At 40.4% G+C, this 27564-nt stretch overlaps 1 protein-coding gene across 3 annotated transcripts in view; it reads right to left on the bottom strand.

Moving 5' to 3' along the window:
- LOC109428002 (dual 3',5'-cyclic-AMP and -GMP phosphodiesterase 11) overlaps positions 1-27564 on the bottom strand; it is a 177782-nt gene that overhangs the window by 14688 nt on the left and 135530 nt on the right. For 2 of the 3 annotated variants that reach the window (XM_019703663.3, XM_019703670.3), the window contains exon 3: positions 250-734. In XM_019703663.3, coding sequence (XP_019559208.2) covers positions 250-734 — 485 coding nt within the window. Of the gene's footprint in view, positions 1-249; positions 735-813; positions 1217-27564 lie in introns of those variants that run through there. The other variant, XM_019703674.3, reaches the window with a different exon arrangement.

The raw sequence follows: 27564 nt of genomic DNA, 5'->3' as shown, positions 1-27564 counted from the left end.
CTACCTTCATAAAGTTCTGGTGAAACTACCGCAATGTTTAACTTTTTTGCACAATGATTTAACAAGATAAATGATTGTTTTGTAGTGTTTCATTGGAAAAGCTAACGAACCTTCACAATTTTCGAGGTGAAAAAAATTCTGCAAACCAATAAGTGCCCTAACAATCGTTAACTGCAATCCCCCGAGTTGAGAACCACTGTTGCACTTCCATAGCACTCACTACCACACCCCCAACAACGGAACACTTACCTCCTCATCCGAGCTGTGCGCTAGAGATCGTTTGCGCTTTTCAAGCAGATTATTTGAACTACACCGCTTGCCGGCTCCCACCTGGGTGGGCGTGATTGCCAGCGGCCGAAGCGCACCGGCCACTGGGGACGCTGCTACCAGGCACAGCTCCTCGGTGCACTCGTCTAGCTCATCGCCCGCAGGGCTACTGAAGTCCACCTCGGCCAGTTCCGGGTGGTGTCCCGAGGCCAACCGACTGAGACTTTCGCTGCTTCCTAGGTCAATACCGCTGGCACAGTCTGCACCACCCCCGCCGCCATCTCCACCCCCATCGCCTTCGGTTTCACTGCTCGCCTCCAGAACACTACCGTTGATCACTTCCAGCTCCTCTTCGGAACTGTTCTGGTCGTACAGGAGCAGATGTGAGGCCGCACCCAGAAACGCCGGCGATTCGGAGGAGCATGCCGTATCCGTTGGCGATACGGTGTCTTGTCGGGAACTTAAACCTGTAGGTGAAATAGCAGAGAAAAGTAACACCCGATTAGTAAATTAGTTTTTCACGCGCGCATAAAAAAACGAACGTACGACTGCTATCTGGTGAGCCCGAAATGGATAGTGCCAGGAACGAAAGCGAGACGTTGTTCGGCAGCAGGCAGTCACACATTCTGCCGGGGGCCTTTGTGCGTTTGTTTAATCTTGTATCACGTTTCTTTGCACAGCTGATGCAATTTGCCAACTAACCCTCCTCAATATGCTTCAAATACCCAACTACAATGAATGGCCAAATCTCTAACTGTGTCAATCCGCCGAAAGGGTTTCAGACCTACTGACGCCCGCAGGAACATATGATCCCCCTTTTATAGCTTCCGAGTGCGGTTTGAATGTGCTAGTGACTGAACGAACGACCATAGACCGAAATCGCTCGACGCGAAACCGCGATCCCATACACAAAGCTAACCGGCATCGTGTTTTGTTTTGTCGATTACATGGAGAGCTCCAAATGTGGTTGTTCAGTGTTTGATGGGATTTTGCCGGTGTTTAGCGTGTGACTGTAATGTGTATAACAATCAAACCGGCATCAGATTGCAGTCGATCACAGTGTTAGTTTCACAACACATCGCCAGTCGCCGAGAATGAAGCAAAAAACACATGTTTTGACTGATTCATTGTCATTCTTATCACACGTATCAGCCGAGAGATAGCGCACGCCAATCAAATTGATATCGTTGCTAATTAGAAATTCAATCAACCATTTGGTGGACAAACAATAAATCTCAAATGCTCACCACGCTACGGTTAAGTGGAAAATTTTAACCCACCAACCCACTTCATTCTTTCAAGAGCAAGATCGGTTTCCCCGCTCGAATCCCGGCCCGGCTTTGGGCTGTGTGAGAGTGTGTCATTACATCTCTCCACGTCAAGTGAGGAGGACTTACCCCCCACAATCGTGAAACCATGCGTATTAGCGTTCTTCCCGCATTTGTAAGCTTACGAGAAAGAACGAGCCAGATAACGAATGTGAGTTTGTGGCTCCTCCAACTCCAACACACTCGTTAATCGCCCGACTAAACAACACTGATTCAGGCAGCTCAGCTGCTACTGAATGGTGATCACCCGCAGGCATCGTGGGGTGTGTAATGGACAGCGGTGGTATGCATGGCGTGAGGTTTGTCACATCTTGAACCGACAGGAATCTACATGCACAGGGAAGATATGGTGTGTACAATTTCGAAGTTATAGTTGTTTTTGGGGTAAACAGAATCTGGATGCTACGAGGTGGGTTTTCTGTATGCATAAGTGGAATCTATTTGGGCTTAAAGCAATGAATTTACTCATAACTCAATCACGGTGGGTCAAGGCTCATGGATCGAAATTATACTAAATAATTGAAGTTCACGAATTCCAGAATGTCTTGAATTAGAGACCTACGGATATACAAGTGTGGCTGGTCATCATCAGCGAGAAACCGCTGCTGTCACAAATTATTCATTGATCGATTACTAATTATGCCTGTAGATCTGATAACCTACTGGTCCATAGCATAGAAGTACCGAAAATGATTGCAATATGTCAGCAGTGGGAGTTCAAATCAGATTTTAGTGGTGTTTACCAAAGAAAGGGATAAATGCTAAATGTGTTTTAATCCAAAAGTATAGCTCAAACCGTTGTGAAATAGATGAGTATTTAAATTAGTTTTTTTCAGATTTTTAGAACTTTATTTTGGTATTTTAAATCAATTTCAAAGAGATTTTATGAAATCACCTTTTGACAGCTAGGCAACTGCTTGACAGCTCCGCCCAGTACAAAATATGACGAGGGGTGATTCGACAAATCGCTCCCATCCTCTCTCTCCTCTTCTTGGCGTAACGTCCTCACTGGGACAAAACCTGCTTCTCAGCTTAGTGTTCTATGAGCACTTCCACAGTTTTTTTTAACTGAGAGCTTCCTCTGCCAATGACCATTTTGCATGTGTATATCGTGTGGAAGGCACGAAGATACTCTATGCCCAAGGAAGTCAAGGAAATTTCCTTTACGAAAAGATCCTGGACCGACCGAGAATCGAACCCGTCACCCTCAGCATGGTCATGCTGAATACCCGTGCGTTTACCGCCTCGGCTATATGGGCCCTAATATACAAACTCTAATTGATACAAACTTCTAATTGATTTTTGAACAGGTTCCCGGGCACCAAAATTTATGAAAATTTGGATTTTGGATCAGTTTGGCATGCAGATTCAGAATAAGGAATTATCTCAACACCGCTAGAGAAGCCAATTACGCAATGTTTTGAAATGCATTGAATCCGAAGCATGATGAATGAAAATTTGTCTACACAGATGTCAAGAGGTGAGCTCATTGTCTGTTTAATGATGTTCAAGAAATCCTTTGAGTATGGATCATCGGATCTACAAACGTAGCTAGCTGTGTCTAAGAGTTTTATAATTTAGAATAATAATTATACAGAGTTGTAAGTTCAGGGCTTCCAAAAACTTCTTTGAGTATGGGTCTCTGAGACCCCCGGAAATCCCCCTGAAACTCATCTGAAAGCCTGTGAAGCCCCCTGAACCTTCGTTACAACATCCGGAAATGCTCGGGAACGTTCTGAAACGCCTTGAAGTTCATAAAAATGCCTCTGAAATGTCCCTGAAACTCCTTTTTTGTCTTCTCTAAGCAAAGAGAAGATATCTGTACACGAAGTGTGTAGTTGGGGACCACCTCCTGCAGGCAAAGTGGAAGACAGGACTACACCACTGTCCTACAAGCACATTCCCATTTTCGTCCAACCCTACGTCTCCCTGGAAGCACCACGAAGGCATTGCTTCAGAAAGGGACTAGTGTATAGTCCTTAAGGTTAGATGCGTGCAGCAACGAACATCGATGACTCGACCGCGCGTCGGGCACCGGTATGACCTACGTAGCCTACTCCGAACCCTTGGACCACTTCTTGTAGAGCGTCTAAACTAGCCATTATCAGAGTTCACGTGCCACCTCCTCTGTAGCGCCAAGACGGTGTCTTTGAAGGGGTGACTCCAAAATTTTGATCGGGAGTGTATGTTTATTGCGTGACGAGGTAAACTTTTTTGTTCTTGAAATAACGCCTATATAAATTGTATTTATGACATTGAATCTCATATAAAACCAAAGATTGCAAGTATACCCAAGGGGATTCCCTACAGGAATTCTGGCAGAAATATCTGGAATAACCCTGAGATGAATTCCAGCTGGAAGCTCGGCAAGAATCCCTGGAAGAATCACAGAAGAAATTCCGGAAGGAATTAGTGGAGAACTCCTGGGGAAAATCCCGGGAAGAATCTTTCAATGAATACCAGTGGGAATCCCGGCTCTTATACCTAAAAGAATTCCCATTGGATTATCTGAATATACCTGGATGATTTTATGGCTATATCGTTTTTTTTTCTACTCATAGTATAAGAAAATAGAGATCATAGTGGATAATGAAATGATAGATATGATAGTATTCGCTAGGTAGCGAACAAGTGTGAAATTTTTTATAGAAGGTAAAATTAGGCAAGTAGGCCATGTATTGAACGAATACATCGAATGCGTGAAACTTCTGCTGTACGACCTGTGCTTTCAAACAGATCGGCTTGGTTGGTAGTTCATTCCACCTTACCAAGACAAGACTGGCAAAAGTTTCAGGCACCCGACTGCCTATGTATTGTTCTGTTTTCATCACAAGTTCTATCGATCAGTAGCTTCGGAATTCGCACCCCGTTCATAGGGGTATGCCTATATCGCGGCGTGTTCTTCCTATCTTATTGGATAGAACACTTTTCTTTTTAAGCCAAACTTTTTATATCATATTCTGATTTATCGACCGTATTCTATTAAGGCACCCGACTGTCTATTCATTGTTCTGTTTTCATCACAAGTTCTATCGATCAGTACCTTTATACTACGAGTAGAAAAAAGACCGATATAGCCATAAAATCATCAAGTTATGATTAGAATACGGTCAATAAATCAAAATATGATATCTGAATATATCTTGACAGCAATCTGTTAAAAGAATACGAGAAGAAATTCCGGCTAGAATTCCTGAAACAATCCTTTCCAGATTGTCTATAGCAATCCCGGAAGAAATCCCTGAAGTTAATCCTGAAGGAATCTCCTAGTGATTACCTGCTGGAATCTTTAAAGGAATCATTACAGAAGTTGAGCAAGAATCCCTAAAATAATCATAAAGACAGTCCTGGAAAGAATTATTAGATAGCTTCCTGATAAAACTCCGGAAGATTTTTTAAGGGAATCCCGTCTGAAATTCCAACACGAATTCCTAAAAAAAAAAATCCAGGATTGCCTGAAGAAATCTTGGCAGAAATCGATATTCTTTCATGTTCCTTTTCGGAAGAAATCTCTTAAGCAATCATAGTAGGAATATCGGAATAAATTTCAGCAGCGGTCCCTGAAGAAATGTCAAATAGAATACCAAGAAGAATCCTTGCAGGATTTTTAATGCAATCCATGCAGAAATCCCTGTGAAGATTTCCCCAACAGGAATTCCAGAATGAAGATATGGAAAAATCCTGGGAAGGTTTGCGACAGGAATGCATGAAGAAAGCCCGAAAGAATTACGGAACATATCTCGAGGAAATCTCGTCTAATTTCAGTAGGACAACTTCAGAGGCACTTTCTCCTCCATTTGGGAAATTTATACCCTCTACCTTACCGTCTTCTTAACGGCTCTCTATCCCAACCCTCTTTCCTAACCATCAACCTAACCGTCTGCCCTACCATCTTCCCTACCCTCTATTCTACCTCTACCCTATCCCTTACCCTTGACACTTTTTTTTCTGTTCGGGTGAGCCACTGCGACCAGTATTTAGATCTTTTGTGGCATTACCAGTATCCTTAGTATTTAGTGCATGTCGTACTACTCCATTGTCATTGAGAGGCCATGAAGCATCGATTTCTGTACAGCTCCTGTTTTGTTATCCCAGAGGTGCAAGAAATTGATTGCGATAAAAAAGTCCCGTTATCATAAAGATTTAAATCCCAGTGAAAGAGCGTCCCTAATCAAAAACAATCTATTTGAATTCTGAGAAAAACAAAACGGTGGCACTGATATTTATCCATGCATCGGAACTCTAGCCCCATCCATGTCTTGCTTCTAGTTAAGTCCCAAGACAACAAAGAAATATCTGGGGCTTTAGGCTAGTTGCAAAACTATGTCAAATTAGGGAATGTGTTCTGCAATAAGAATTCACGTGAGTTCTTGAATTACCAGAACATAACAGTCCTTGATAAGTTAGTACGCAATTAGATACGTAAAGCATGTTTGTTTTCCTAACATCAAGTGTAGTCTCGGGTGGGCAAAGTCCGAGTCTTTAACTATCAGCAAGGCAGAATAAATGCAATTTTAGAAACTGTCACCAGTAACAAGGACTTTGTATCATGAATCCTTATTACCAAAACACATTACCCCAACTTGACAAACCGGATGTCACTACCCGAGCAGAAGGGCATACCTTACAAATACCATGTGAATAGCAACATGTGCTCTAATACCTGAAATTGTTATTGCTGCGTTATTGAACGACATATTATGAGAGCATCACAATAACAGTTGGAGGTATTTGAACAGAGTTTGGTATTGATGTAGTATTTGTTAGTTTAACAGTGAAAATAACCAAAGAACAAGATTTGCTATTACATCATGAAGTCATCGTACAAATAAAACATTTAATAACAAGAAATTATATTAGTATGTTATTCAATAACTTTGGAATAACAAATACAGCAATTGAAATTTTAGGTATGCATTCATTATTGAAATAACAAGACTTGTTATTATCTAGGTGTTATTTATACAAAATTTTGGTATTCGTTTTTGTTATTTTGCCTCTTATTACCACCTAATGAAGGGCATATCAAGGTATGATAGTATTTAAGATAAATACCTTGATATGTTATTCACTTGTTATTTTCTTTTGCTCGGGTAGGGTTCGGTATGGTAGACCGTAACACAACACAAAAATGCGATCTACCTACGTCACGGGCTCCGTTAAAGATCGAGCATATTTTAAACCCCCTCAACCATTCATCCATCAGCACGGGTCGCCTGACACCCTGGATTGGGGTTCCCTGTTTAGTGGACTTTTACCCCCCGAACAGGTAGTCCGTAGTGTTATTCTTAGCCAATTGAGACAACCGCTACCGACACTACACATCTATCTAGGCTGATCGGGGAAAGAAGTTAATATTGATGATCAACTTCATACGGACCCGAACAGCCGACAAACACTTACCCTCTACCGTACTCTTCGCCCTACTCTTCAACCTATCGCCTACCTTACCATCTACCCTATCCATATACCCTACTCCCTACTCTAACCCTCTACTCTGCTCTCTACCCAACTATCCGCCCTACCTCTTTCTACAGTTCTCCATATTTGTAAAGGTCATCTAGTTTGAAGTGCACACATTAAAATTAACTTAAGGGATTGCGCATTGGTTATATGGTATCAACTTGTAAACTATCATGCGCCTCCATCTCGTTCCATCGTTGCTGTGAAGAATTCGAGAAAAATCAATCAAGGCTCAAGCGTAAATATCAATAAAAGTATCACCTTTCTCAAATGCGCGCTTCATAGAGCCCAATCAGCTAAAAACCTGTAAACCTTTTCTTATGATTTATATGTTTCGGATATTTTTATTTTATGAGGACCAAAATTAATAGCCAATGGGGTCACCACCAAGGCAAAAATTTGGATGAAAAAAGCGCACAAGCACATCTTAGGGTGCGTCCATAAATGACGTAGCTTTTTTAAGCAATTTTTAATACCCCTTCCCCCCACGAAGCATTTTATCACAAATTCGGATCCCCCCCTATAAAGGACGTAGCTTGTTAAACCAACCGCCCCCCCCCTCAAGAAAAATTATTTTAAAAAACGCAAAGAAAATCGAAACGTTTTTCTGATATCAATTTTTACTTGTATGTTTAACGAATAGGGTCTGGGACCATTTGGGCAGGCGCACCTATTTTGGGCACTTGCTGCTAGAACTCTTTCAATTTTGAATCGATTGTCCTGATTTTTGAAATACGATCAGGAAGGCGCAGTATCTAGCTATGTTCAAAAATTCAAGACAATAGATTTGAAATTGACTGAGTTATAGCAGCAAGTGCCCAAAATAGGTGCTCCTGCCCAAATGGTCCCAGACCCTACTTGTTATAAAAAAAACAAAAGAAAGAACATTGCCTATTGCCAGGTTCAGATCGCCAACATCAAGGCCATAGGGGCAACCAGTGGAGATTATCACCAAAGCTAATGACTCAATAAACCGCCCATCGTTCTGTTTGATGCCGAAGAACAGGAAGTTGAAGCTTCCAATATAGATGATCTATATTGCAATCTACAAAACTGTAATGTGTTAGGAATATCAAAATGGTTTCATTTGAATAAAATGCACCATGACATTTCAGAGACCCAGCAGGAGTTTCTTCTAAAATTCTTTCATCATTTCATTCTAAAATTTCTCAAGGAGCTTCTTTTGTGATTCTCATTTTTGAGAATTCCTTCCTTTTAAATTTCTCCAGCACCTCCTTCAGATATCCCTGCAAGAATTCCTTCCGGAGTTTCTTCTTAGTTTCCACCAAAAGATCCTCCTGAGATATCTCCGGGATTTTTATTTTCTAAGGTTTTTTTTTAAGGTTATCCATGGTTTCCTTCCGGAGTTCTTCTAAAGTTTTCCTCTCTTCCACCAGCAATTTCTTCGAACATCTGTTCAGGGATTTGACCGGAATTTCGTTTGAGATTCTATCGGAACTTCTTTCTGGGTTTCCTAAAGAATGTTATTCCTGGATTTCTCCAGGAGTTCCTTCTGGGTTTCATTCAGGAATTCCTTCCGGAATTCAATCAGATATTCATTCCGAGATTTTTGTAAGAATTTCTTCCGACATTCTTTCAAAGCCCCTACAGGAGTTGCTTCTGGGATTCCTCCAGGAATTCATTTTAGGATTCCTTCAGGAATTCCTTCCTGGATTCTTCTGGATGTTTGTTCTGAGATTCCTCGGAAATTTCCTTCTAGGATTACTTACTACTTACTTTCAGTCCTGGGCACCCACGGTGGTGCAGAGGGCCGAATTGAAAGATTCCCATCCTGGGCGATTGCCAGCCATCGCCTTGACCTGTGTCCATGTCAAATTTCTGTCGACTTGCTTGATTTCGTTGTTGAGGCTGCACCGCCATGAGCCTCTGGGTCTGCCTCTGCTGCGATGTCCTGTTGGGTTCCAGTCAAACGCTTGTTTGCAGATTCGTTTCCGCCCCTACGTAGAGTGTGGCCGACCCTCCTCCACTTTCGCTCCCGAATTTCTGTCCCTATCGACTTTTGATGACATCGACGATGGAGCTCCACGTTAGAGATCCAATTGTGAGTCCACCATGCACGAATTATATACCGCAGGCATCTATTAATGAAGACCTACAGCCGTTGAGTGTTCTCCACTGATACACACCAGGTTTCACTGGCGTATAGCAGCACAGATTTCACGTTCGAGTTAAAAATTCGGATTTTGATGCGTCGACTAATCTGGTTGCTTTTCCATACATTTCTTAAACTCGCAAAAGTAGCCCTCGCCTTCTTGATCCGTGCATTAATGTCGATCTTGGTGCCGCCATCGGCCGCCATTTGGCTACCAAGATATTGGAAGCTTTCAACATTCTCCACTGATTGCCCAGCTACCGTAAGGCTGGAAGGGTTGACCGTGTTTACATCCAACGATTTGGTCTTGTTGACGTTGATGGTAAGACTTGCCGCTGAGGAGCGATTGGCAAGATCATCGAGCTTGCTCTGAATATCAGAGCGCCGTTGAGCAACGTCATCAGCCAGTTCGAAGTCATTTAGGTGCTCCATAGTAATGGGTTGCCACAGCAATCCACGATTTGGTTCACGGTCAATCGCACCTACCAGGATCTCGTCGATTACGATGAGGAACAGTAGCGGAACAGTAGGGTCTCCAGTTAGCCTAGTGGTTAAGGCTATGGATCGCCAATCCGGAGACGGCGGGTTCGATTCCCGTTCCGGTCGGGAAAATTTTCTCGACTCCCTGGGCACTTGCCTCACAATATACAAATTCATGCAATGGCAGGCAAAGGAAGCCCTTCAATTAATAACTGTGGAAGTGCTCAAAGAACACTAAGTTGAAGCGAGGCAGGCAAAGTCCCAGTGGAGACGTAGAGCCATAAAAGAAGAAGAAGAACAGTAGCGGTGATAGTATACATCCTTGCCTCACTACAGCAACGACCCGGATGGGATCGGACAAAACACCATTGTGCAGTACTCTGCACGAAAATGCTCTGTACTGTGCTTTAATGAGGCCGATGATTTTCTCAGGGACACCCTTGCGCCTGAGGGCTTTCCACATGTTTCCGTGATAGAGACGGTCGAAAGCTTTTTCGGAATCAATGAACACCAGGTAGAGAGACTCTTGGAATTCATTGATTTGCTCCAGAATTATACGGAGCGTGACAATATGGTTCACACAGGATCGTCCGGAATCCGGAATCCTGCTTGCTGCCGTCGGAGAGTTGCGTCAATCTTCTCCTGTATCCGGTTAAGGATCACTTTGCAAAGGACTTTGAGAACGATACACAGTCTGGTCACCCTTTTTGGGTACCTTTACTAAGACGCCTTGCATTCAGTCGGCCGGAAATGTCGCGGTTTTCCGTATGTTGCACAATAATTGATGCAGTAGTTGTGCGGATACTACGGGGTCAGCTTTGAGCATCTCTGCTGATATGCGATCTACCCCTGGGGCTCTGTTCGATTTCATGCTACGGACGGTTGTTTCTATCTCCTGCACTGATGGAGCTTCGGTGTTGACACGGGTAATGCGTCGAACCCTTGGCGGATCATGCTGAGGTGTTGATGGCGTGACCGACACTTGAAAAAGGTTTCCAAAGTGCTCGAACCAGCGTTTCAACTGGTCAGCCGGGTCGGTCAGTAACTGTCCAGACGTGTCTTTAACGGGCATCGTAGCATTCATCTTGGTCCCACTAAGGCGGCGTGAGACATCGTAGAGGAGACGGATGTCGCCTGTGTTTGCGGCTTTCTCGCCTTCGTCGGCTAAGAGTCCGCCCACGCTCTTTTTTCCCGTCTACATGAGCGTTTCACTTCCTTCTCGTGAGCCGAATAGCGCTGACGGGCTACGGCTTTGGCTCCTCGTGTTTTCGCTCGCTCTATCGCGGCTTTGGCGTTTCTTCGCTCCTCTATCTTCCTCCAGGTATCATCTGTGATCCACTGCTTTCTTCGGGTGCGTAGCTAACCCAAATTATCCTCGCCGGTAGCGAATACGGCGTTCTTGATGGCGCTCCATTGATCTTCTACGTTTCCACCTTCTGGAATATTTGCAGCACAGTTTTCTAGCTCCTCGACGAAGGACATTTTCACCGCAGCGTCTTCCAGTCGGCGTGTGTTGAACCGGCGCCCGATTTTCTCCTCCTGTCGCTGGATCCTGGCAATGCGCAGTCGGATCTCGCCGATTAGGAGATGATGGTCGGACGCAATGCCGGCGCTATGTTTATTCCGCACATCAAGAAGGCTCGGTCTCCATTTTCGGCTGATGCAGATGTGGTCGATTTGGTTTTCTGTGATGCCATCACGGATTCATCCAGGTTTTTTTTCCGGGACTCCTCCAGGATTCCCGGTATTCCTCCATTCACTCCTTCCAGTATTCCCCCAGGATCTGTTAGAATTCCGCGAGGAATCCCTTTTCGGGTTTCTCCCATAGTTCCTTCTGGAATTCCTCCAGAATTTTATTTCTTAAAAAAAATCGGGATTCCTTTAGAAATTCCTTCCGAGATTTCATCAAAAATTTCTTCCGTGTTTTCTACAGAAATTGAACCAGGAGCTCCTTCTGAGATTCTACAAATAGCTCCTTATGAGATTCTCCCAGGAGTTTATTCAAGATTTCTTGAAATTGTTGTAGGATTTCTACGAAGAAGTCCTAAACAAACTATATAAGGAACTGCTGGAATAATGCCATAATGCCAAAAACTTATTTGTTTTCCTTTGCAGCCTTAGCGGTGTGCAGTGCATTATAGCAAGTAGCAAACTATTGGTCGTGAGAAGCATTTGAGCGATAATGAAAATTTTCTGCGTACACAATACATTACAATACATTAGCAGGATTTCAAACCATTTTCTCAGATACAGTTGTTGCGTCCGATAGCTGCATGTGTTATGAAAGGAAGCCGGCATTTATGTCAATTATTTGTTATTAACATTAATGTGAATGGAAAGAAAAATCCTGCAATATATTTTTTCTTCGATTTATTAATACTTAATGCAAGTAAAAATTTTAATAATTACGAAATACTTTTTTCAATAGGCTTAGTAGAAAGCTACGTAGCATATCATAAACCCCTACCCCTCTATCGCACACTTCGTCACAAAATCACAAACACCCCCCTCCCCCGCAAAAAGCTACGTCATGTATGGACGACCCCTTACTGGATGAGTGAGCGTTTGTTTCACGTTCCTCTTGACGTTTGAAAGCTCAACTCTTCGAATCCATTTCAGTGTGAATAGTCAAAACTTTACACAATACCTACTTGGAAACCTTTTGAGTCATTGTGGAGCATCATTGAAAACGTTGAAGCATTTTTTCAGTTAGGTTCGATGTTTTGTTTTTTTTTTCGAATGTTGGGAATTGATTTTTGTGTCGTTTTCCTCTGTTTTCCATAACTTGGATGTACCCGCACAGAGTATACCTAAGTTATAACAAACATGACCGTTTTTATTGTTCTATTTTGTCGCTCCAAAACCGAAACTTGTAGCGACTTTGAACCAAAAAACCAAAATTAGTGGCCTTGAGCCTTGAGAGAGAATTTAAGTTTAAAGAAGCAACTGCTAACGATAGCTAGATTGAATACTCCATCGTAACAAGGATAATCCGTTACAAACAGAAGCGGAAACAGCAGACCCGCCTCTTTCGGGAGAAAAAGCGCCTCCTGGAAGAAGCGGAGTGCGAAGAAATGGAACTGCTGTGCCGTTCCCAAGAAACACGGAAGTTCTACCAGAAACTCAACGCATACCGCAACGGCTTCGTGCCGCGAGCCGAAATGTGCAGGGATAAGGATGTAGGCCTCTTGACGGACGGACGTAAGGTGATCGAAAGGTGGAAGCAGCACTTCGATCAGCACCTGAATGGCGTGGAGAACGTAGGCACGGGAGACCACGGCAATGGAGGAAACGACGACACCAATGCAGCGAAGGACGGAAATGAACCAACTCCCACGCTGAGGGAAGTTGTGGATCGACCGCGCAGAGCTATGGAAAATCATGGACGAAAACGGCTTTCCTGGGAAGCTGACTAAGCTGATTAAAGCAACGATGGACGGTGTGCAAAACTGCGTAAGGGTTTCGGGTGAACTATCCAGTTCATTCGAATCTCGCCGGGGGCTGCGACAAGGTGATGGACTATCATGTCTACTCTTCAACATCGCTCTGGAAGGTGTTACGAGCCGGGCTCAACAGCCGGGGAACGATTTTCACAAAATCCGGTCAATTTGTGTGATTTTCGGACGACATGGACATTATCGCCAGAACATTTGGAACGGTGGCAGAGCTGTGCACCCACCTGAAACGTGAAGCAGCAAAGGTCTGGTTGTGAACGCTTCAAAAACAAAGTACATGCTGGTAGGCGGAACCGAACACGACCTGGGTAGTTATATTACGATACTTTCGAGATAGTGGAGGAATTCATCTACCGCGGTTCCTTACTGACGGCTGACAACAACGTGAGTCGTGAAATTCGAAGGCGCATCATCAGCGGAAGTCGGGCCTACTATGGGCTCCAGAAGAAGCTGTGGTCAAAAAAGATTCACCCACGCACCAAATGCACCATGTACAAAACGCCAATAAGATCGGTGGTCCTCTACGGGCACGAGGCATGGACTATGATCGAGAAGTGGGCACGAGCTCGCTGCATTTTACGTGAAACCCAGCAATTCAGAAGGTAGCCAAAGTTGGAAGGATACGATGGGCAGGGCATGTTTCAAGAATGCCGGACAACAACCCTGCAAAGTTGGTGTTCGCGACAAATCCGGTTGACACAAGAAGGCGTGGAGCGCAGAGAGCACGATGGGCGGATCAGGTGGAACGTGACTTGGCGAGCATCGGGCGTGACCAAGGATGGAGAACGGCAGCCACGAACCGTGCATTATGGAGAGATATTGTTGATTCAGTTTTATCTTGAATTCGATGTTATACTAAATAAATTAAATGAACAAGAATAATCCGGGAATAAATGGATGCCATTTTTGATTTTGCGCTCAAGACACATAGTAGATCACCTCATCAATTATAGGTAACAGCTCGATGTATACGTTGCTCTCTTCTACTAATCAATACTCCTTCCCAAGACAACTATTAAGAATCGGAGGTTTCTTGTGGCAACGGTCATTCACCTAACATTTTTCTCTTCCCGTTGGCCGTAAGAACGTTCCCAGCGCCGATATTGACTTTATCAATGTAGAGCTTTTGAGTTGTTCACATTTAAGATGATTGGTTGGTTCTGATCCTTGTCGGAGAAAAATCTTCGGATTGTACGGTTATCTATATTCTTGATTATGCTTGAGCATGATGTATTCCAAAGTATATCAAACTACTTCCAACTTACAGTTCGCAAACACTTTACATTGCGTTACATTTTATCGGTTCAACCAACCAACCAACAGTCGTCGCCTTCGCCGTCATCGTTGTCGTTGTTGTCAATGTGCAGCCAGCAAGCAGCAGCAATCATAAACGGTTTGCTCGGCACGCTTGGTTACAAAGTAGCAATTGGCAAACAAATTATGCACCGATGCTGCTGCTGCTTGATGATGACGACGACGACAACGACGGCGATGAATGGTTTGGATTCCTTCGTTTGCTCCAGCCGCCTCCACTCCATACTCCCGAGCCCGAGGAAAGTGTTAAACGGTTGGCGAGACAGGCAGACAAAATACAATGCTGTCGGTTGTACAAAAGAGGATGATTTTTTATTGTTGTACAAAATGTTTCTGCCGAGCAGCACAGGCGGTATACAATGCGTTACATTGTAAGTAAGTGTGGAAGGAAATAGTTCGGAAGGAGCTGGCGTGGAACTAAGCCGGCCGGCAATTATGAATAGGTTTCTTGTGCCAATTAGATTTATGTAACTGACTCCATTACGTTTGCAGAGCAATCAGTTCCCAAGAATGTAGTCATTGGTGTAGTTGGGACTGATTCCATAGCAAATCTGTTTAAGTATTTCTCGAAAAATCGTTTCAGGAGTAATATCTGTAAAATGTTCTGGTGGAACCTGCTGAAGGAGTTTGCAGTAGAACTTAATGCAAGATTTTTAACTGAGGATTCGAAAGAAAAACTCACATTTTGTGAGTTTGTCGGGAGTGAGACTCGATCCCAGGCCCTTAGCTTAAAAAGCATGGAACTTGTTGAGTTGCTTGTCAGAATATGTTATGAACGAGCTTTTTTTTGCAACAAAAATTCTTAAATTTTCACTGTAAATTGATTAACTACCCGAGCAAAGTCTGATAGCAAGTTGAAGCAATGTTCCTGTTACAACACATTGAAAACAATTCCTGCTATCGATGATAGCAAATTGATAACTGTTTTTGTTATCACCGCAAGAAAAATGAAAAATCGATAAATGTAGAGGTTTTCGGTTAATATTAAATCATAAACGCAATAATATAATTACACTTATGATATATCCCTTGAATTACTTCACATAGTTTACTAAAAGATTTAAAACTATTCTAACACTAAATATTTCAATAATTAAAAGTGACAGCAAACCGATAACAAAATTTGAAATCAAATTAAGTAAAGATAAACTGATATCAAAATGTGATATCAATTTGCTGCTGAATACAAATCATGTTTTCGATTTGCTGTTATTTTGTTGTTGGACTTTGCTCGGGTAGCTGTCTATCAGTGGTAAAAATTTGGGAACCCCGATCATTTGGTCTATCCCCTGTATTCGACTAAGTACACTCTTAATTATATATCTGTGAAATACCACGTCCTGAGTCTGAATTTGTAATAGTATACTCAAGCCACCAGACCTCATCCTTCCAGGAATCAACACGTGACTCGGATGGAACACACCCATTTTTCCGTTCATTTATCAGCTGCTGCAATCTCGTACTACAATCTTATTTCAGGCACTTCATATCGCAAGTTGCTAGACGGAAATTCTTGTTGTTCGCAATGGTACCCACTTATTAGCACTATTTGTCTAAACAATGCCTATACAGCTAGTCAACAAGCAAGCTCCCAGGGGTATTGTATCCCGTAGGAAAGCGGCTAACCTTGAACGAGTGCATCCACCTCAGAAACCACTACTGTCAGTTCAGTGTGTGTGTGTCTGAATGTGTGTCGGACGAACTCGGCAATGTGCAAGATGCACTCCAATCAAGGCGGCTAGTTTAGTTTGTTTAGCGTTGATAAAAATAGCGACCAATATAAACAACCTTCTACATTGTATTTTGCACTATTGCCTCAGCGTGCCTTCTAAGAGCTCTGGCACCATCACACCACCACCAAATGCCTACAGTATTACCCATTAAGGCTCAAGCATTCGTCATCATTTTTCGAAAATTAAAAAGCAGTTTTATCGCTCTAAATCAAAACAATGGCCTCGAAAAAGTATTCACTGTATTCCGTTCCTCATGAGGAATGCAGTGAATACATTTTCGATGCAATCATTTTAGATTTGAACGAAAAAACTGCTTTCAAATGTTTGATGATGACGATGATTTCAATGACGAATTGTTCCTCGTTAAGCAAACATTGTCACTATCATCGGTTGACTTGTTTAGAAGCTCTCTGACTGCGAATAGACTGCCACTACGAGTGCACGGTGAGGTTGATTCTGTGTTTTCTTGGGGCTAAATCGTATTTGAATACTTGAAGCTCGCAACATATATCACCAAATTTTGGATTATTGATTTCTTTTAGTTTTGAATTGATTATTTCCGAAAATACTTACATGAATTTTGTGCGCCAATAATGTTGTACCTGAAGGATAAGGTGCGATTTTAAGGCAGCCCTTCGTTTGTAAAATTGTCAAACGATCCATTGATAACTTTCAAATATTTCTTAGGAGTGTACCAGAAATCCGTAAGGCAGTATTTTGATCAATAGAAAATTGTCGAATGGTCGACAGTTTTTGGAAAATGCAAAATCAATAAATCAATCAATCAATCAATGCAAAACTCTAGAATTTCATTAAATTCTACATAAAATTATTGAAACGAGTCATAAAATGATCCATTTTTATGAATCATTCTATGGATCGTTTTTAATCATTGAAAACATCAGTTTATAAAATTATGGATTTTTTTAATTGAATTTTCCGAAAAAAAAGGACTCATTCGACAATTTTTAATGGATTAAAAACACTGTTTTATGAAATTTCTGGTATGATTCTACGATTTTTGGAAAGTTTTCGGCTCTTGCGGTCTTCTAGGCAGCTTAAACGATTCAAGATTCAATGCATCGACATTCCGACGTTTCGACGTATATTTCGTCTCCTTCAAGGATTTTTTTTATACACAATATGGGTAATTCTCGCTGAGACCGGCCCACTATTCACACCTTTTCATCAAAAATGTTTAGTGTGCCGATTTTCTGAAAGTACTCGCTAAAAAAGTTAGGAAAATGCATTTGATTTTTCAAATTGATGGACCCCCCGTTAGTTAGTGCCTGAGGATTGCGGACTGAAATTTGACAGCAGCCAGGCTGCTGCCAAATCTCCAAAATGATCAGAGTGTGCCTGGATACAAGTTCGGTTTGTTTAGTCACGCTAAAACAAGTGAAACGTTAAATGACACACAAACTTTGCCATCAGATACGAAAATGTTTTTCTAACGTTTATTTATTTGAAAATTTTGTGCAAAACTTGCCCAATGTTTGCAAATTATTCCTCCAAGCCCATATAGGACCAAATCATCTGAATATTTACGTTTGATTGTAACTTTTGCTGTTATTCATCTGTTTAAACTTTGTGTGGAGTAGTTTATGCGTACACTTTGAAATAAATCTCCATAGAGATAAGCAACTCAACAACGTGGAGCACTGGTAGAAAACGTACGTGCTCAAATTGAATGACCAAAATAGTTGAGTCCGCACACCTCAGGTTAGTGCCATTTTTGCAGACCTCTCGATTTTGGTCGAATGGTGACTCATTTAAACCGTTATAACTCGAAAGTTTTCCCAAAAACCACCTCAAACCAACCTCTTTTGTTGTTGAAAAGAGGAAAGATAGAGCTTCTACTTACAATAACAAAAAGTTGGGTCGGCCATATTGATTTTGGCCGCCATCTTGGATTTTTATACCAAAACATTTTTTTCACCATGACAGCAACCACCGATTTTCAAAATGTTTGCATCAATTGAAAGCTGAGACATTTATACATAACATATCAAAAAAATAGAGATGTCTTTCTCTTTTTCAAAAGTTATCTGCAGTTACAACGGTTTAAATGAGTCACCATTCGACCAAAATCGAGAGGTCTGCAAAAATGGCTCTAACTAACGAGGGGTCCATCAATTTGAGCAACCAAATGCATTTCCCTTACTTTTTGAGCGAGAACTTTAAGAAAATCGGCACCTTAAACATTTACGAAGACAAGGTGTGAATAGTGGGCCGGTCTCAGCGAGAATTACCCACATAGAAATCCTTGAAGAAGACGAAATATACGTCGAAAAGTCGGAATGTCGATGCGTTGAATCGTTTAAGCTACTTAGAAGAATGAAAGAGTCGAAAACTTTCCAAAAATCAGCAATCACAGTGGAAAGCATCCAATAAATATGATTCTATGGAATATAAAGAAGTTGTCGAAACTCGATGAATTATTAAACGATTTTTTTTTTTAATTTACAGTATTGTTCCGATTTTATCACGCCCTCCGCGCGTCAGTCCTTCATTTTTTCATTATTTTCTGTTACATTTGAAAGCAAGTGTTTCCCCTTTTCATCGAGATGAATGCTGAAGGTGCGTTTTGCAACTTTAAAACATTGGAACTGCGAATAGGTTTTGAGGAATATTTAAAAGCATTTTTGAAAAGGGGCGTGATAAAATCGGAACAATACTGTATTTGCTGCTTTTGCAAAAGGATATTTTCCCATTTCTCAACAGACAAAAAATGGCGACCCTTGCATGTATGAACCAATTTGAGATTAACACCCAGAGCACCTATTCCCGTACAATTAATAGCTGCCACTCAGTGAATGACCAAAACAATCTGGATTACTACTCCCATGGCTTACCATTCGCAAAGTGCACCTTTGAAAACTTTGGATTTTCAAAATATTCATAAAACAGGTGAACCACCATTTAGTGGACCCTCGATTATATAAACCTTAGATTTTAGGTACATTTTACCTCGATTTTATGTACATTTTTAGTGATAAATTCTTTAATATCCAATCAGTTTAAAACTTGCAGTTTGTATTATGATGACTTATAATGCAGAGGTTTTCAAGCCTTTTGACTCACGGAGCACTTCTCAACAATAAATTGTTTTGTGGAGCACCCATAATAGCGCCATGCATACCTCATATCATACTTAGTTTTATATATTTACCTTAACCCTCTAATACCCAAATTTTTGATTTTGATCTAAATATCATTTTTCGTCCGATTTAAACATGTTTTGGAAGATGATTCTTTTTAATTCTCGATTTCGTGAATTTCAATTTTTGATTTTTCTAATTTTGATTTTTGAACATTCCCACACTTTTATAATTTTCCTGGAAGCCTATCTGGGGTACGGATTTTTAGAGATGAAAATAATTTGGGATTTTATGATTATTGCTGAAATATTTTTATTTTAAATTTCTTCCATAGAGAATTTTATTTTGCGTGTAATTTTAAGGAAAATCATTTTAGAGTATATTCGAGTCCCTTAAGCTATTAAACTAGAGTAGAATGATTTGGGAAAACTTTAAAATATGTTAATTGCAGCGATTCAATACAAAATAAACAATGACTTCTAATTTTTCAATGATTTAAAAAAAATGTAAATACGCTTTCAAATACACCAAAACCATTTTGAGATGTACAAAACAGTCCTAAATATCAGCCAAAAATATAAAAAAAATCATTTTCCATGAAACAAAAATTACAAACTATACCCCGTCTAAAGGCAGGGTTGGGTATTAGAGGGTTAACCTCACTTCATTTTCTGACTTCATTTTTTGAATATATCTCGCTTTGTCGATGATCACGATGATCGGAGTATATGGGGTGATTTTCTGGCAATATTTTTACAGATCCCTTAGCAATGTCAACATTTTTGCAGATGCATGCAAACTGCCCATTCGCTAGACTTTTCCTCACAGCTTTCTAACAGACTTTTTTCAAGTTTTCTTATGACCTCAGGGGATAACATTAAAAATTTGTACAAAATTCCATGAAAAGTCATCGTAATGCGTTATTAGATTACTGACAAGATGTTTTCCAATGCTGTCATGGTGGAATCAGAGCTACTTACTCAAAGTCCTCCGTTTTCAGCGACTTTCTACTGATGCATCTATATGGAAACAAAATTATTGGAAAAACATATTGATAAATTCCTAAAGAAAAATCTGAAGGGACCGCTTGAGCAATTCCTGAAGGAACTGCTGGAACACATTTTGAAGAAATCCATAAAACAAATTTAATAAAAATCCTTGCTGAAGTTTCTTAAGTAATTCTAGGAATATTGAAAAAGAATCTAAAGATATTTCCGGAAGTATTACTGAAGAAATTAAAGAAGGATTAAAAAAAACTGAATAAAGTTCGAAATGTATTCCTGAAAGAATTTCTTAAACAAAACAGAAATATGTTAAGAATCCATAGATGGATTTTCTGAAGAAATTCCAGGAGGAACACATGTAGAAACACCTGGAAATCCATGGTGGAATACCTAATAAAACCTCTCGAGATAACAGGAACATTTTTTTTTTCTTTTAATCCTTCAATCCCTTAATCTAATTTACAGCTCTTTTGTCCACTTGGGCACAGCGTGAGCGATTCCAATTGGCAGCTGCACTTACACTTTGTACAGCGCCTAAATGTATTCTATTCTAATTCTTCTTTATCGAACTGGTTGCCTTTGCGCTGCTGTCACTTTCCTACCCTGTCCATGGAAGAATGATGAGCACGTGTTCCTCTTCCAGTCCGATTGGGGGTCCATTATGAGTTGCCGCTAGCCGATATCCAAGTTACCGGGTCCGTTAGAGCACATGCTCAGAAGAAGGTCAGGTGTCAGCCGCTATCGGGGGGAAGAGCGACTGACGAAAAACTACAAGTGCCGGGGCTGGGATCGAACCTATGACCATCCACTTATGAAGTGAACGTGTAGCCACAACGCCATGGGCCCCAGCTATAGGAACAAATTATATAATAAAAATTCTAAACAATATTTTAAATGAGTTCCAGGAGAAAGGCCTCAAGGAATTTCCGAGAAAATACTTAAAGGAATACCTATAATGTACTTCTGTAGGAATCTCTGGAAGAATGTCTTCCAGCCTTTCCGTAGGAATCCTTATAAGAATCTCTAAAATATGTAGAAAATTTTATGAGAGAATCCCTGGAGGATTTTCTATGACTTTCTTAGGAAAGTCTTAGTGCAATCTCTAGAAGAGAAATGTCTTGAAGGAATAGCTAAAGAAATGTGAAGAAATCTTGGACATTTCTTTTATAATCGCTAGTAGAATTTCTAAAGCAATACTTGGAGAAAATTATTAAGAAAGCTTCTGAGAAAATTTTGAAGGAACTCTGAATTTCTGATTTATAATGTATCCGTGAAACATTTTCTGAAAAAAACAAATCGTAGAGAATTCTTGCCTTGAAAAATATCTATTCATCTATTTCTGTTTAAAAAAATCTGAAGAAATTTGGAGATGAATTTATGGAACAATCTATGCAATATTTTTTAAAAGGCATTCTTGAAACATTTTCTAAAAAATCCATGCAACATTTTTGAAAGCTATTCGTGCAAGACATTCTTAAGGAGTTCTTGGAGAAATTTCTGGAGATCATTCTAGAGTCCAAAGGAATCCCTAGAAGATTCCGTGATAAAAAGTCTGATTGATTTTCTTTAGGATTACCAGGAGGATTTTTTTAAAAGTAACTCTTCGTGGAGTTCCCAAAGGAGTCCCTTGAAGAATTTCTTTAGGAATTCCTGGGAGATTTTTCACAAACCAGTGAAAGATTTTTTACCCTTCCTTTTGCATCACGTTGACAGAAGCTCGCTGACGTAGTAGACGGTTTGAGTCAAAATGTCTCTAATGCCACAGGAGAGTTAAATTGATCCTAGAATGGATTTCAGCAAGGGTCCATGAACAAATTGTCGAAAAATCTGTGGATGTTTTTTCAAAAAAATCTTTTGTAGAAAAAGTATGTAAAAAATTTGGAAAAATTTCTGAAGATATTATGAATCGAATTTATAATAACGGCTATGGGAGGTTTTCTAGAAGAAATCCTCGAACAATTTGGGAAAGAACCTCTAAGGGAGCTTCTATAGGAAGTTCCCAAATGGATCTCATATTAAAAAAAAAGGATTCCCTGGAGAAATTTCTGAAGAAATCCTATGATAACTTGCCAGAAGTTCAGATTTTCGAAAAAAAAATCCCTGCAGAAATTTTTAAAGCAAACCCCGGAGAAAGTTTTGGAATAAATCCTTGAAAGATCGTTTTAGAGAATGCGTGAAGAAATTTCCGAATGGGTTTACGGGAAACCCATTCAGAGAAGTCTCAAATAAAAATAGGGTATATTTCTGAAGAATTTTCTTAAGAAATCCCTGGAGGAATTTCTGCAGAAACTCATACACTTTCTCAAACAAGTCTTTGTGAAACTTCTGGAAGAATCCTGAATGGAATTTCTGGAGCAAGTGGAAGTTAGTGTGGGAATTTCTGGTGAAGCCTTGGAAAAATTTCCAAAGACACCTCTGTAAAATTTTTTGAAGGGACTTTGGAAACATTTTCTGAAAAATAAAAACTCTGGAATAGTTTCTGAAGGCGTCGCCATCGGTGGAAGTTTTATGAAATGATTCTCTGGAGAAATTTATAAAAAAAAGATTTTTAAATTTAAACCCCTGTAGAAAATTTCGGAATGAATCCTTGGAAAATGTTTTGAAAGAATCCGTGAAGGAATTTCAGGGCAAACACTAGATTGTTTAAGAAATCTCTAACAAATTTTCTAAACGTATGTCTAGAGAAATTTCTGAATAGATATTCAAGGGATTTTTGAAGCAATTTCTGGGCGAATTTATCGAATAATCTCTGAAGTGATTTGTCAAAAATCATGGAGAAATTGATGAAGCAAAATCTCTAGGACGTAAAACTAAAAAGTTAGATGGTGGAGCCACCTATGCGGATAAGTTGCAAACTACTAATTTCTTGACAATTAGTGCCCCTAATCTAAAAAAAAAACTTTGTCGAAGACACCATGTGCCGGAAATGCTTTGTTTCGCAGTAATTAATTTTGTCCCGCTAGATTGCGATCCTGGCCCTTAGTGCAGTGGTTAAATTCGAAGACGCATCATCAGTGGAAGTTTTGCCTATGACGGGCTACGGTCAAAAAGATTCACCGCCGCACCAAACGCACTTTGTTTTTGTCTGTATTAACGAGATTTTTAGCCCTAGGCTAGTTCATCTCGCTTAACTTCCCTTCCGAAGGAAGAACCCACATTTTAGTGAGTTTTTCGGGAGGGGGATTCGATCCCAGGTCCTCGGCGTGATAGTCACGGGCTTTCATCATCACACCAGATCCGCTCCACTAAAAACGCACCTTGTTCAAAACGCTTATAAAACCTATGGGCTTCTACGGACACGAGACATGAACCATGCTCGAGGGAGATCTGCAAGCATCCGAAGTTTTCGAACGACGCGTGCTAAGGACTATTTTCAGAGGTGTACAGGAGAACGGTGTTTGGTGGAGAAGGATCAACCACGAGCTTTCTGCACTCTACGGCGAACCCAGCATCCAGAAGGTGTCCAATGCCGGAAGGATACGATAGGCAGAGCATGTTGCAAGAATGCCGGACAACAACTCTGTATAGTTAGCGTTCGCTACTGATACGGTTGATATAAACAGGCATGCAGCGTAGAGAGCGAGGTACCTTTATGTTCTCATCAGTGTCTGGCGATGGCCACTATTTATAATCACGAAGTTTATCTCAAAGCTTAGCACAGCCTAGTGTTATCTTTATAGCTACGTTGTGTTATAGATATCAAAAAGGTTAGCATCAAAAGCCCTAAGTTTCATTTCGCATGATCAATGCATGATAGGAAACTTACTACCACCCGGCATCGCCGCCATCATCCGTAACATCGTAACATTCATCAAAACACACCGCTCCCATTAGCACCCGCTGGACTGGAAGAGCAAGCGAACGTTCATTTATTAGCATCGATTCGCAAACAAGTGATGACGCTCGTAGATATACCCTAAAATATATTCTCCGATAATGACATTGGTAAGCAATTGTCCTGTTTGTTTGCCATTTGATCGCTCGTTCGAGGCCTTGACGCGTGATGGCTTAGGTCAGTACATGTGTGCAGAAATGCACAACTGCGATATGGGGATGGGTGACAGTGAGGGTTTACTTTTGTTTCCTAGTTGTCCGATATTATCTTTCAAAAACTATGGAGCAAAGATGATGCAAGAGTTCGATATATTTCATGTTTCACATTCACAGTGAGAGCATCCTTTATTTTCCTCATGTGACAAATATGAAAATATGTTGTACCCTAAGAGGCATGTAAGCCTCCATAGCAAAAAGATACTGGGGCGTAACAAGAGTAAAACTCAGGCATTCTCAGCAATACTTTGCGTGCATTTGCAGTCAAAGCGAAATTTTATTTTATTTCATTGTATTTTGTTCGCTCTTTATTTTATTTCATTACAGTTTTTATTTTTTTTTTTGTTTTGTTTTGTTGATTATTTCATTTTAAATCCGAAACCATTACATTAATATACTTTTGTAAAATTTCTTACTCAATATAAAATTTAACAAAAATTCCTAACGGAACAATCACCCCGCTTGATTCGATCAGCTTGCCAAAAGCAGGACCCAACTGTAAAGTGCTTGCGAACCGCCGAATTATCGGCCCCCAGAGAATGGGCTCGTTCAGGTTTCCGAATGTTGTCCCAGGCACAACGCAATCTTATCGCGCAAGCTTATTTGTTCCAAGCACGTAGCACCTCTCCTAATCGCGGTTCGCTTCGACCGACGATAAGCGAAATTTCCTGCATGCCCGGGTTGGCCGAACGAATTTTATCAGCTGGTGATGTCTGTGAGTGCGATTCACACAAGGAAATTGTGTGTATGATCAGCACTTTTTTTTTGTTGGTAAAGAGTTCGCTGGTTTCAATTACCGCGCCGGAAAGCTCTTCTTCTTTCTAGCGTTTTTACATCCCCGATGGGTCAAAGCCGGTTCCACAGCGGAGCAATGTCACAGTGAATATTCTTTTTGTCAAAATTGGAATAACAACATTTGTGACAGGGCTTCGAAAGACATTCGGTGAGGGGCCGTTCATAAACCACGTAGACTTTTTGGGGGGAGGGGGGGTCTGACCAAAGTCTACGCTCCATACAAATTTCAAAATTTTTGTATGGGCAAAAGTCTACGAGGGGGGAGGGGGGGGTCTGAGATGGCCAAATTCTGGTCTACGTGGTTTATGAACAGCCCCTGAACCGATGAACCCTATGATCTAAGGAGCATACAAATCAGTAGTATAATCGGAGCGTTTTATTTATTTATATTTTCGCAGATTTGCTAATATGATGAAACACGGATGGCTTTTGCATGGTTGCGCTCATTATCAATAATTCATGGAGCTCAGCTCTTGTTGTTTACTTCCCTCGATTGATTGATGCTATGTTTGTACGCTCTACAAGACCGTTTGTAAATGAAGTGATTATTTTTTAAATCACTTAAGTCCATTTCGAGAATCAATCAGATGACTGCCTGGAACCGAAGACATCTTCAGGGTAACTGCGGTTTATTTTCTCATTGAAAGTAAATTAGGTGAACAGGAAATATACTTTATCCACATTTAATGTTGATGCAACCGGTCGCCCGAAGCAATATAGGTTTAGCCACTGCATGCTCGTGATCATGGATTTTTTTTTCCTGGCAAGCTCCATTACAAGTTTTCGTTCAAATAATCTTTTATAGGATCTCCAGTTAGCCAAGTGGTTAAGGCTATGGATCGCCTTCAGACTCTAGTTTAATTTAAAAAACACTTCACTAATACTTTACTTTTGCAAAAGAAAATAAAAAATGAATAACTCTTTTAAAGAAAAACTAGAAAGGACGAGCAAATTCCTTTTAATTCTACTACTGTGCTTATCTTCGGACAGATAGGCCTATTTCGTCTGTGACTTACAGACTTCTTCAGTGTCAAGTGCTCGAGCACTTGACACTGAAGAAGTCTGTAAGTCACAGACGAAATAGGCCTATCTGTCCGAAGATAAGCACAGTAGTAGAATTAAAAGGAATTTGCTCGTCCTTTCTAGTTTTTCTTTAAAAGAGTTATTCATTTTTTATTTTCTTTTGCAAAAGTAAAGTATTAGTGAAGTGTTTTTTAAATTAAACTAGAGTCTGAAGTAACAAGTTCTACTAAAAGCTCTAAAGTAATAGTAAAGTATGGATCGCCAATCTGGAGACGGCGGGTTCGAAAGCCCTTCAATTAATAACTGTGGAAGTGCTCAAAGAACACTAAGTTGAAGCGAGGCAGGCCAAGTCCCAGTGGGAACGAAGTGACATAAAGAAGAAGAAGAAGAATGTTTTATAGAAAATCATCCTGCCAATGGAAATTATTATTCGTTCAGATATCGAATAGGATTTTTAAACGTATTTGTTGAGAATTTCTGTAATCAGTTTATTCGTCAGAAAATGCTTCCAAAACAGCATAGAGCAGAAATTTACTCAAAAACTTGCATGAAATGTGTGAAAATTTGAACATCAACTTTGATGCAGTTTAATTCATTTTTGATTCTAAAGAATTCATCTGAAGTTCTGTTAAAAAGACCAATACTTCATTTTTGATGAAGAATCATTGCATAACCCAAGTAACATTTTAATAACCTGTCACCAGAATCATCATAAAACCTAGAACGTTTCATTATGGTTTTATGATGGTTCTAAGAACATCTTCTAGTCTATTTGACTAAAACATGTTACTTGGAAATAACGTGGTTTCTCAAAAAATGTATTCGAAAATTTGAACTGAAATTCATATAAAATACAGTAACTGTTAAAATATTTAAGCTTTTTCTCCTTAGAGGCTCCATTAAATAATTTAAACAACTGGAGTATTATTTTGGATTTTTTTTTTTCTTTATTAAAGAGATTTTCAGCCCTAGGCTGGTTCATCTCCATATTTTTATGAATTTACGAATGGACTTCAGGTGTTTTCATGGATGAGTTTTTGGAAAATATTTTGAAACAACTACTAATCTCGAGAAAAAAAAATCAAAACAGGTAAAAATACATGCTTGAGAGGGAGTTGTGGATTGTCTATTTGAAAAAAAAATGTGTGGCTTCAAATATAAGCCCGTTTGAAATGTTGGATTTAGGCTGTCCCAAAAAAATCGATGTTTGAAAAGTAAAGGTGCTCAACCCTATAATGAATGATATGCATATTTGAAACATTTTTATAGAACACCAGCTGTCCCGGTAAACGTCGTACTGTCTGCATACTGTGTTTTTTGACATACAGCTCCATAGGGACGTCCCCGGCGAAGTCATCTGTATGCCCAAGTAACACACATGTTATATAAAAGTTCCGACAGCGCAAGTTTTGGTTGTATAGAAGTTTATTTTACGTTA

Source organism: Aedes albopictus, chromosome 2 (genome assembly GCF_035046485.1).
Source record: "Aedes albopictus strain Foshan chromosome 2, AalbF5, whole genome shotgun sequence".
Lineage (NCBI taxonomy): Eukaryota > Metazoa > Arthropoda > Insecta > Diptera > Culicidae > Aedes > Aedes albopictus.
This window is presented reverse-complemented; position numbering and strand designations above follow the sequence as displayed.